The following is a 12437-nucleotide window of genomic DNA, read 5'->3' on the forward strand; positions in this document are numbered from 1 at the left end:
GTCTCTCTCGAAATGGGGTACAAACTATAAATAAAAAGTGTTGATTTTACATTCCACGTGATGTGCTTGTGGTCCTGTCTAACCTTTACGTGGTTGCTTGTTTTGATGGGACAACAAATAAATCTATACACAGCTGGAGCTCAATTATATGTACATCATCATTGATAGTCAGTCTCTACAGTTATATATACCAAGTCAAATTCTGACACATTTGTCAACTCTTTAATTTATTTGGAGTCACAGTACACATCACGAGCTATTGTATTTGTTTGTCGGAATTTATAAAAATGAATCACAAGCAACACAATAGAACCAACTTGTAGTTTTTAGGTCTCGTGATCGGTCTTTAGTTACTCTTTGGGTACAAAACTTGACCGACATAATACATATATATTTCTTTTCTTGTATGTATCAAATCAACAACTTTACAAAGTAACAACTAGTATAAGTAAGTAGGTAGAGAATGAATTAAGGGGCTCTAATTCATACCAATGGTCTTCTTGCAATGTACAACTGCCTCATGAATTGAGCTCTCGGAATCACAAGATCTTCGAAGATTATCCGCTCCACTTGTCCTAGAACCGGAAGCACTTGAACATTCCCAATTCTCCACTCCTTTTACTCTACTACTATGATCGGGCCTTCCTCGTCTCATTCTACACCAAAGTGGCCTAACCAACTCCATATACTTTTGAATTATCATCTTCGGTAACTTATTACACTTGCGTAGTGACATGGAGCGGCTTTTACGAAAGCGCCTATCCCCTTGAGTGGTCAAAGGAGGAGGAGGAACCGGGATAGATGATGGGACGCGTGATTTCAAAGGAAGCAGGATACCATTTGAAATGAGCTTGTCGGCGTGGACAAGAGTATTCATAGGGGTTTGGGAGTTTGGCGGGTTGAAATCAAAATCTTGATGAACGAGAAATCTTTTGGAGGGTGTGAGGTTAGGATCCATCTCGATGAAAGAAGCACCATCAAACGAGAGTCTAAAGGACCGGTTCGGGCTATCTAGAGGCGGGTTTAGGTTTACTAACCAAGTGTATGAAAAGCTCTCAACGGATGGTGGTTGTGAATCTTCCATGGATAACTTAAAAAAATCTAGGTGCTAAGGATTTAAATTTCAAAGTGTGGTGGTTATGTTGATCAGATATCCTAAACTATATATAACACTAAAAACACAATTATTCTGTGGTCCTTACTATATAATAAAGAAATATAATAAACGACAAATGTGAACCCTACACATGATGTAATGTCGCATGTTATGTTTTTTAGTATTAGGAAAGAGCAGGCATTGGTCCCTTACCTTAGAATATTTTTTTTCCCTAACACTTGTAGAGGAAAATACCATGGCATGATAATCTAGAGTCTAAACCGGCCATGAGCAGGCTAATTCATTTTTTTAATTGCTGATCCAACACACACTCTTTACACTTTTTAAACCTACTCTTAAATCTACAAGTCCACTATACGACTTAAACTTTCAACTAAAGGGACACCGTTACCTTGATACCGCTAGGCTACATGGCCTTTGATACATAGTAGACATACCTACGTATATGATAAATTGATAACGGGGTCGGCCAACCCCCATGAAATTTTCTTTTCATTTAGTATATATATGATCTAACCCCGACCCCTAAGAAATTTGACACCAACACTATGAAATTTTGACACTGACCCAAATAGTTATTTTGACACCAACCCAAAGGAAACTTAGATTTGGATTTTACAAATATAAATGTTAACACGTATAAAAAAAGTTTTAAATTAATTCTTTAATTGGACCAACACCCATCTTATTAATTCTTACAAATCCAACAACAATTAATTCTTTAATTGGACCAACACCTATCATATTAATTCTTACAAATCCAATAACCATATAAATAATTTAAGCCTATTTTTAGCCCAATAACCATTTAACGCAATACCAGTTTTAAACAATCAACAATTGAATTACAATACTTCCATAAATTAAAGATAGATGAATTTAGTTAACAGCAATTATATGCATATATACACCCACAAATGTTAAATTAGTGGTAAAATAATTTGAGGCAAACGAGCGAGCCAACTAAACAAGTCTAATAAGCGAGCCTACTGACGACCGAGTCTCTGGTCATGGTTATTAGATGTGTTGTTTGATTAATTTTATGTTAGCTTCAAAACTTGTTGGTTAATTACTCTAAAATATTTTGTTAATGTTAACTTGAAACTTGTTGGTTAATTACTTATCAGGGTTTAAATTTGTGACATGACCCGACCCAAACCAGATCAAGAGAATTTAAATTTCAGTAATAGATAACCACCGTTCAAAAATATCTGACTCATATGAAAAAAGTTTATGGGCCACCACTCCTTTGATAGGCTAAGATGCCTACCTTCATCTCTTCTCATGCCATATAATTGAGATGTTACAATTGAAAAGTATCCAAACATTTTATAGAAGACATTTCAAATGTTTGAACGCGTTGATTTTATAAAACTTTTAGTTCCTTCTTTTAGCTGGAATTTTTTAGTTCTTTTACTCGTGCGAGTATAAATAAAATGATATAATCCAAATTAGCTCATTGTCATTTAACTTTGTCGTTTACAAAGGGATCCTTGAAAATAAAAAAAGTTAATCGATCAAAACAAACTGAATCAGAAAACGATGTAGAAATCAACGGCAACTAAAGACATTTGATTATCCATTCTACACCGCGACGAAGCAGGGGCGGCCCTGGATGGATAGTTAAGTTGCAGGAAATTATAAAGTGCGTTTAACCATTTTAACGTAATTAACAAACTTTATTCTAGAAAACCAAACACTGGTCCCCCTTGGCTGTCGGGGAGAGAAGTGGACATGAATCATGGTAAGATAAAGCAGAAAGAGACTTCAAATTAACCAAATGGTCATTTAAGGACACAAGCAATTTATAACCAGATTCATGTTGTACACAAGTAACCTTGCGTGTTAGCCATAAACCCGAAATATAGTTAAGGTGTTAGGTTTCTGCGCATTACTGATGACATATAGCTTCGAGTTAAGGCCGGTGTGCACCTTACGAAGCGTTACAAGGACGATATAAATCATATAATTACTTGGTGATATTAGCTAGGCCTCACACTATTCAATTGCTATGTGACCAGATATCATTGCATGTAAACCCTATGTACAAACCAACAACATTATTGAAGCCTCTATACATAGACATTACCTATATATTAAAATTACAACCGAAAGAACAATAACCTATATATTAAAATTAGAAATCATTAAGTGATAAAGAAATGGTATCGGATATCAGTACCGGTATCAAACTTACTATATATTAAAATTACAACCGAATGAACAGTAACCTATATATTAAAATTAGAAATCACTAAGTGATGAAGAAATGGTATCAGATACCAGTACCGGTACCAAACTTACAAAACCGGGTGTATTTTCGGTACCGGTTCGGCACCGGTATTCACTAATTTTTACCCTTAAATATCGGTGTCGTACCAGTACCGACCGGTGCCAAACCGTACCGTACCAGGTATATTCGGCACCGATACCCACTTTTGGGGATTTCGGTAACGGTATTTTCGGTACCGGTTGATACCGAGCTCATCAAATCCTGTAGCAATAAGTAAACTGTATTATTCGTTTGAATGAGGTTTTATATACACAACAACTTATTTTGCTTTCTTCTTTTTTTGTCTTTTTCTGTAATGAATGAATTGTAGCATGTAAAATTAACTTGGATATTTAGATTATTGATGAGCAAATCATATTAAATCATGTAATCAAACCGGTACTGTATCGGTACCAAATTTACTATATCAAATCATTTCCGGTACCAAATTGGTACCCATCTTTTGATGTTTTCAGAATCATTACTTTCGGTTCGACACCGGTCTAGCACCATACTTGTATTTATTGATTTTTACCTTTAGACACCATACCGTATTGTACCGAGCATTTTCTGTGGCGGTACCTAATTTCGATGATTTTTCCGGATTGGTATTTTTGGTGCTGTTACCGTACCAAGCTCATCCATATTTTAACGTGTTCGCGCCGTAATAACTGAACTGAAAACAACTGAATTTCCAACGTGTAGGACGTGTGGGTCCTATTATTATATATTAGGTTATTCAAAATCTCTTTTTTTAGGATGGAGTGACTATTCTTACCATGTCATTTTTATTTATGTTTTGATATTCGGTATCTCATTGCCGTTGCTGACACGCGTTTTGCAGTCACTGAGTCCCGCCGCAACGCGCGGACGGAAAATCAACTAGTTTTATATAATATTGAGGAAAAAGTAGAAGGAAAAAAACCATTTTATTGAAACCTCTATAATAGAAAAAAAAATTATAAAGACCAAACTAGATCTCTATATCATATAGAATGTGCACATGTAGAGATTTCAATGTAGTTAAACTACACCTTTAATGTAGTTTAGTTTCTTTAAATTTTTCTTTACTATAGAGGTTTCAATGTAGTGGTTTTTTTGTTGTTTTTTCTACTTTTTCCTATATATTATATAGAATGTCCAGATAAGTTAAGGTGAGTAACATATAGGTAGAGATAGAGGGTTGCAGTGGCAGACCCATGAATTATTTGTTTGGGGTACGGATGAGTGGTTCAAGCATATTTTCAAGGGGTGTGGTCGGTTTTTTTGCCTAAAAAATACACTAATTGTTTTTCAAATGGCGTGTCCACCCACCCTGGGCTTCACCTAGGTCCACCCCTGGAGGGTTGGATGTGAGAGGATTTTTTAAAATTAACAAAATTTAGAGAAAAAATGTACCTTTGATTTAAATATATAGATGGAGATGGAGTCTCTAATGTGAATGCTCTAAAGCAAATTCTCTTGTAAAAGAAACGGCCCTACCAATCCTACGCCACCCCAAACTCAAACAACTAGTCAACGAAAACTCAAGCAATTTATAGGTAGGGGGACTATGGCACCGGCCCTAACCTTTAAACAGTCATTGGACGAAACCTCAAATAACCGCCTAAAAAGGAAGGTTATGAAACAAGCTCTAACTTTACGTTTGTAAATGATGTATGGTAATATTATCAGTGGCGTGTGTATACCATACTCCGAAATATATCACACGCAATTATGCAAGGATTGCATTGTCGGAACATCTAAACTAAAGGATATTGCTCAACACTCTTTCCAAACCTATGTGATCTCAAAAACGCTATGAAAGTTTCTAAAAACATTTTCATGATGTTGCTTTGTAGGTTTTCATGATAGTAGAGCACACTTTCACTTTTCTTGATGGTATAACTAATCTATTTTTTAGTGTTCAATGATTATGAGCATAGTGTTTGTCTTATTCCATGTTAAATATCTTTCAAACACTCTTTAAGATTCATTCATAGGAAAGGTCTTAATATAGCAATGATCTGGTAAATTTGTATATATGATGTTTTTTATGTAGGCCATGCGTTATATCATTCTTAATTTTGGGGATTTGATTTATACTATGAAATATTGGAATTTAATAATCTCAACTATTCGTCGTTGGCCACCATCAGTCTCAACTTCAAAAAATAACCATTGGCAGTCCCAACTATTAACGTATTGGCCTCCAATAGACCGTGACTAACAGAACCATAACGTTGTTAGTCTCCGGTCGCCGGAAAACGTATTTGGCCAGAAAACTCATTTTTGGCCGGAAAACTCAATATTTTCACCTCAAACATTTTTGTAACCTTATTACGGACATTTAGGAACCTTTCTAGTAAAAGCCCCAATTAATGAAGTCGTCGGAAAACTTCTTTTTTTTTTCACTGGAAAACTTTGTTTTGGCCGGAAAACTTAACATCTTCGTCCCAAACCTCTTTGTAACCTTAGATCGGACCTTTAGAAACTTTTTTCTAGCCAAAAATGATTTTTCGGCGACCGAAGATTAACGACGTTAGGGTTTTGTTAATCAGGATCCATTGGTGACCAATATGTCAAAAGTTGGGACTGACAGTGGTTATTTTTTAACTTTGGACTGTTGGCGGCCAACGACGAATAGTTGAGATTACTAAAATCCAATATTCCTTATACTTTTTTTTTTAACGGAAAATTTGGATAACTGACGGACCATTGAAGTATCATCGTGCCACCAGCAGAACCACCCGATCATATCCATCCGCACTAGGCAATAATGCCTATACACCAATTCAGGAAAAAACCCAATAAATCTGGGAAACCCCCTCCCCCCTTTGTGGGAATCGAACCCATGACCTAATGGTCATAAGCCTTATCTCACCTCCAAAATACCACTAAGCTATAATGCCATAGGAGTTGAAACCCAATATTCCTTATACTATCAAGTTAATAAGTGTTTACATGTTTAAGTTTGGTTACTTTCTTTAGAAGGGTTAGGTTCATGAAAAAAACCACTATAATATTGAAACTAAGAAACTATAACCAATCAGTCATTTTTATATCTTTAATTATAAGATTAGTATTGTAAAAAGTAAAAAAGAAATATACGAGGTATATATATAGTTTACGAGTTACATGTATGTATCTCGTGAACTACGTGTAGTTTTTTTTCCCTTTTGTTTCGGAAAAGTTTAATAATGTATGAAAGAAATGAAAATATATATTTTATTCCAAGTTTAATCAAATGATACGATTTGGGGTGTCCATCGAACCGAATATCGAATTTTCGAATTATTTGAATAATTTTTATTTTCCTTGAATTCGAATTCAATTAAAACCTACCCAAATTTATTCGAATCCGTATTCGAATAAAAAACCCAATTCGTATTCGATTAAAAATTCCAATTCCAATTCGAATCGAATTCGAATAAATTCAATTTGATTCAGATTCTTTTAAAACATGTAAAAGAACTATCCAAACGAAACATAAATTTTAAAGTAGTCATAAAACACAATATCACATTAAAAAGTTCGAAATAAAGTACCACAAGTCTAAAATACAAAACGAGAAGTCGGGAATAACCACTCCACCTTATAAGTTAGTATTTTTAGGGTTAGAAATCTATTGATAGATTTGTTAGGCTATAGGGTGTCGGGTGCATGGGTTGGGTCATCAATCGCCACGTAGGATCATTAATGGATTGCTATATCATCCCCTTGCCTCATCCACCCTGGTTGGCATGGATTAAACCATGGCAACCATGGGCCTCCTTTCCTTTTTCAATATTTCATTTTCCTTTCACAAAAATAAATAAAAATAAGAGAATAGTGGTTTGGGTCATGACCACGCTCTTAGGATAGTGGTTTTTGATGATGAACTAGATTTGGATGACGTGGCGCTGATGTGGAGGGTCATGATGACTATAAAGGTCATGACCACACTCTATAGCCTTACTTAAGTTTTAGTTATGGGTCTCATATAGGGGGTTTGATAATGGGTAATTTTACTATTTGGAATAAATTTTGAAAATAATTTATAGTATAGGCTATAACCCAATAAAAGTTATACATATATTATATACAAAAATAATAATAAAAATGTATAATTTTTATTTAAATTTCGAGTCGAACAAATTCGTATTCGATTTACTCGACTCGAACTTAATCGAATTTTAAATGTTTCGAATTCTAACAAATTCTGAACGGTCCATCATAACTTTTAGGCCCATAAATTCGTAAACGATTTGTCATACCGTTTGAGAAACACAGAAAAGCCCAAGCAAAACCATAAGTTAAGAAAATGGGCCCAAACTTAAACTATATATACTCAATCTCTGAACGTACACGAAAGAGAACCCAACTTTTAGGGTTTATCAGACCCTCGTTCTTCAATAATCATCAACAGCCATGCCGAAGCACTACAGACCTGCTGTATGTTGATATCAAATTGGCAAATAAAATCATTACAAAACTTGAATAATATCTTCTTATGTTCTAATTTGCAGGGGAAGAAGAAGGAAGGCAACGCCGCCAGATACATCACCAGGTCTCAAGCTGTCAAGTACCTTCAAGTCAGCCTCTCTGTTTTCAGGTATTCACTTAATATCATTATTCCTAAAGATATATGTTGGAAGTTTTAAGACTTGATTAAATATATATTCTCATTTAGTGTTGAAATTATGGGTGTGCATGGTTTGGTTATTAGCATTAATCGAAACCGTAACAGAAGTCATCGGATAAACGATTCTTTATTCGCTTAAATTGTCAGTTTTGGGTTCGGTTCAGTTAATTTCGGTTAATAACCAAACCAAACAAGGGTTAAATTTTTTTTTACAAGTACATGTAATGGAGATATACATACATGAAATAGATGTATATATACATGAATTGGAGTTATAAACTTATAATTAAATGAAATGGAGGTATAAATACATGAAATAGATATAAATGATTTGGTTTGGTTCGGTTAACTGATGGTATTAGAAAACCGATAACCGATTTTTGGTTAATTCGGTTTCAGTTAATTTCTGTTCGGTTTCGTCGGTTAACGGATTGGTTATTGCTCACCCCTAAATCATGTTTATAGGTTTGAAGAGATTAGTGTTTAATCAATGAATAAGTTTGGTTTAATGTATGACTTAACAACAATCTTTAATGTTTGGGTGTGGAATTCAACAGGAGATTATGTATCTTCAAAGGTGTTTTCCCGCGGGACCCGAAGAAAAAAGTGAAGGGAAACCACCATACTTATTATCACATGAAGGATATCTTGTTTCTTAAACATGAGCCACTTCTTGATAAATTTCGTGAGATGCGAGCGTATGAGAAAAAGGTTAAGAAAGCTGTGTCTAAGAAGAACAAGGATCTTGCTGAACGGTTGTTGACTAGAAAGCCTACTTACACTCTTGATATGCTTATTCGAGAGAGGTTGGTTTTTATCTTATTTAAGTTTTTAACATTTTTACTCGCTGTTTTTAGTTTCGTTTAATATATCGCTTTCTTGATATGTATTTTGTGTCTGGCTTTAGATATCCGAAGTTCATTGATGCATTAAGAGATTTGGATGACTGTCTTACAATGGTGCACCTTTTCGCTGCCTTACCTGCTATAGAAAGGGAAAATATTCAAGCAGAAAGAATCCACAACTGTCGAGGGTATGCATTGTCTCACTGAGAGGGTGTTTGGGATTACGTTTTAAAGTGATTATTTGATTATTGCGTTTGTAAAACATAAATAATCTAAAAAAGTGTTTGGATGAAAAAGTGATTATCTGCCTCCAAAACGCAGTTTTGGAGAAGCATGTACCTACATGCTTTTTCAAAACGCAGTTTTGAAAATGCATAATCTATTTTGAACTATGCAGTTAATGCGGTAAAATATCGTATATCGGTAAAGGACTGATATTTGAAATATAGGTTATCTCGGTGAGATATCAGTGGGATATCGGTAATTTTAATATAATGCAGAATTTATATATATAGCAATTTAACACCAATAATTCAGTGATATATCGGTTATATCGGTCAAGTATCGGTGATATCGGTCAAATATCGGTTATAAAGGTCAAATATCGGTAAATATCGCCGATAATATCGGTACTGATATTTTGACCGATATTTTACTAAGGGACCGATATGACCGATATATCACCGATATTAACTGCATAGATTTTGAAAACGCAACACCAAACACCCCCTGAGATTTCTTCTAGCTCTATTTTTTGTTTTTTCTGATACTTTAATCAAAATTTTCTTAAAAAAAGTTATAATGGCATATATGTTTAATCAGGTTAAGCCTTGAGTGGCAGGCGTATATCTCCCGTACACATAAATTGCGAAAGGCTTTCATATCAGTGAAAGGAATATATTACCAGGTACAATGATCCTGACATATCTGTTTTTTTTTAATCTTTTGCACGTGTAATTTCGACTAGTGTGTTACCAATTAACCCATGTTTAGGCAGAGGTTGAAGGTCAAAAGGTGACATGGTTGACTCCTCATGCACTCCAACAAGTCATGCCTCAAGATGTGGATTATAAGATCATGCTTACCTTCTTGGAATTTTATGAGGTTTGTGATCAATAATTAAAGTTCGATACTTCGGTTATATATTTTTAACTGTTACTTACGTATACATTTACTTGATATGCAGACTCTCCTTGGTTTTGTTAATCTCAGACTATATCATTCAATTAAGTTGAAATATCCACCTATTCTTGATCCTCGATTGAAAGCTTTAGCCGCAGGTATGAACCTGAACTTGCTATAACATGTTTAAATTCTTGCTGGATAACTCTTTTAAATATTTTGTGTAGATTTATATGCTTTGACAAGATACGCTGATGCTAAAGACCGAGCAATTGGAGCAAATGATGAGGAATCTGAGCTTAGGTTAGCACAGCTTCAGGACCAACTTCCTGCTAATGAACCTGGTGCATTAATGCACCTTGTTGAAAACGTTGCTGATGATAACGAAGATGATGAAGAAACGATAGCCTGCAAAACACTCTTCCAGAATAAAACATTTTTCTTGGGTCGTGAGGTAAAGATCATTGTATATCTTCTAAAGTTTATATATGTTAGCATATCGTGTAACTCCTTTTCAAAATGTGACTGTGCGTGTATTATGTCAGGTTCCAAGGGAATCGTTGCTGTTTGTGATTACTGCATTTGGTGGTGTGGTTTCATGGGAAGGTGACGGGGCTCCATTTGACGAATCTAATCAGGACATTAATTATCAAGTATGTTTGATGTTTAACGATCACCATGAAACTTATTTTGACATCAATAATTCATCGTCTTATTACGGAGTATTTTGTAGATTGTGGACAGGCCAACTCAAAGCCACAGGTTCATTTCAAGAGACTACGTACAGCCACAATGGGTATTTGATTGTATAAATGCGCGTATCATACTACCAACTGAAGAGTACATGGTTGGGAAGTAAGTTTAGAAAAAAAAAACGTCTTATTTTTATTAGTTTGAATATTTCTTAATATTTTAGAGAGAAAAATGCTCGGATAGTCCCTGTGGTTTGCTCATTTTTCACTTTTAGTCCCTAACTTTCTAAAATTACACATATAGTCCTCCAGTTTTTGAATTTCGTTCCTGCATAGTCCCTGCCGTGAATGGAGGTTAGTTTTTGGTGTTAGGTGCGTGTGAAATGACAAAAATGCCCTTACTTTTTACCTATTAATAAGAGAAGACTTAACTTTTTACCTATTAATTTGACAGTAAGGGTATTTTTGTCATTTCATACGCATCTAACACCAAAAACTAACCTCCATCCACGCCAGGGACTATCCGGGAACGAAATTCAAAAACTTGGGGACTATAGGTGTAATTTTAGAAAGTTAGGGACTAAAGGTGAAAAATGAGCAAACCATAGAGACTATGCGAGCATTTTTCTCTATTTCAGATGTTAAACAATTTTTGTTAATTAGGGTTCTACCACCACATTTGTCACCATTTGTTGACAATGAAGCGGAAGGGTACGTACCTGAATATGGAGAAACCATAAAAAGGCTTCAAGCAGCCGCAAGAAAAGAAATCCTTCCAATGCCAGGTGGCGAACACGATGATCTTGAGAATTCGCAGAATCTACTTGCTGAAGGTATCAACGACAGGACAAAAGCTAAAGCTGCTGCTGAGAAAAAACAAGAGGTTGCTTGCTACTTTTTTTAATAAATTTTTATATTTGAAAATGTAATTAAATGCGTTTGTGGCTGCAGATGGCGCTTCATGAAAAACAATATCATCAAGAACTAAAGGAGGAATTAGAAGGAATGCAGTATACACCAGATCCTAATATCGATGACGACGTTAAAAGCAATGTTGAAGAAAATACAGATGATGTGTCCCCAGAGCAGCTTGTTAAGGATGATGAGAATATGGCTATGCTTTCAATGTCCCGTAAACAGAGAGGACTTTATGAAGCGATTAAGGTTAGTTTGATATATATTCTATATTTTCAAAAAGTTATAATTTGAGATATAGTGTTAGTTGAAATAATAATTTGGTTTGCTTTTTTCAGATTTCACAACAAAGGAAAAGGGCAAACGTGGAAACACTAGAGAGAAGGAAGAAAAATATTCAAAAAAACAAGAAAACATCAGATTGAAAGATGGTATATGAGTCGGGTTGCTGCTTTTCCGAATGATAAATTATTTTTTTGTAGTTACATTCTGTTTTTGTTGGAACCTATTGAAATCTGATATCTTGAATTAGTACAAGATATCAGATCAAATTACAAACTCTAGCGGTTCAGAAGCTAGCAATTTTTGATCTCGATGCTTTTCTCCTTCAGAATCAACTCATTGAAAGTCCAGATGCCGAATGCATACTTGTGTTAGACCTCCTTTGACATGCGTGGCGTTAATATCTTATTTTACAACTGCCAAAACATACAGTCGAGATATCAAAAGGCATTATTGTTTGGTTCAGAACGGATTTTGACAAAATTAATGACACGTAGATACGGATCCTTTTACTAAAGGGTTAGTTTTTGCCAATAGTGGGTATGGGGGCCGTCCCCATGCCCATCCGCTGCTCGCCGCCCCGGCTCCC

General features: G+C 35.0%; 2 protein-coding genes across 2 annotated transcripts; one reads left to right on the forward strand and one right to left on the reverse strand.

The window, feature by feature from the left end:
• Positions 1 to 243: 243 nt before the first annotated feature.
• On the reverse strand, positions 244 to 1144 carry LOC110905148 (probable membrane-associated kinase regulator 6). Its single transcript, XM_022151042.2, has one exon. The coding sequence runs from the start codon at positions 1082 to 1084 to the stop codon at positions 479 to 481; it is 606 nt and encodes a 201-aa protein (XP_022006734.1). The 5' UTR covers positions 1085 to 1144; the 3' UTR covers positions 244 to 478.
• Positions 1145 to 7713: 6569 nt separating this feature from the next.
• LOC110905144 (pescadillo homolog) lies at positions 7714 to 12211 on the forward strand. Its single transcript, XM_022151038.2, has 13 exons — positions 7714 to 7802; positions 7877 to 7962; positions 8550 to 8798; positions 8900 to 9025; positions 9660 to 9744; positions 9831 to 9941; positions 10024 to 10117; positions 10187 to 10413; positions 10505 to 10612; positions 10693 to 10814; positions 11315 to 11534; positions 11603 to 11815; positions 11905 to 12211. Exons 1-13 carry the CDS (start codon positions 7779 to 7781, stop codon positions 11989 to 11991), a joined length of 1752 nt encoding a protein of 583 aa, XP_022006730.1. The 5' UTR covers positions 7714 to 7778; the 3' UTR covers positions 11992 to 12211.
• The last annotated feature ends 226 nt before the right edge of the window (positions 12212 to 12437 follow it).

Source organism: Helianthus annuus, chromosome 14 (assembly GCF_002127325.2).
Source record: "Helianthus annuus cultivar XRQ/B chromosome 14, HanXRQr2.0-SUNRISE, whole genome shotgun sequence".
Lineage (NCBI taxonomy): Eukaryota > Viridiplantae > Streptophyta > Magnoliopsida > Asterales > Asteraceae > Helianthus > Helianthus annuus.

Coding starts and splice junctions, on each gene's coding strand:
- LOC110905144 (XM_022151038.2), top strand. CDS start 7,779: ATGCCGAAGCACTACAGACCTGCT. Junction 9,942..10,023: donor CCTTCTTGGAATTTTATGAG/GTTTGTGATCAA, acceptor CTTGATATGCAG/ACTCTCCTTGGTTTTGTTAA. Junction 11,535..11,602: donor CTGCTGAGAAAAAACAAGAG/GTTGCTTGCTAC, acceptor TTGTGGCTGCAG/ATGGCGCTTCATGAAAAACA.
- LOC110905148 (XM_022151042.2), bottom strand. CDS start 1,084: ATGGAAGATTCACAACCACCATCCGTTGAGAGCTTTTCATACACTTGG.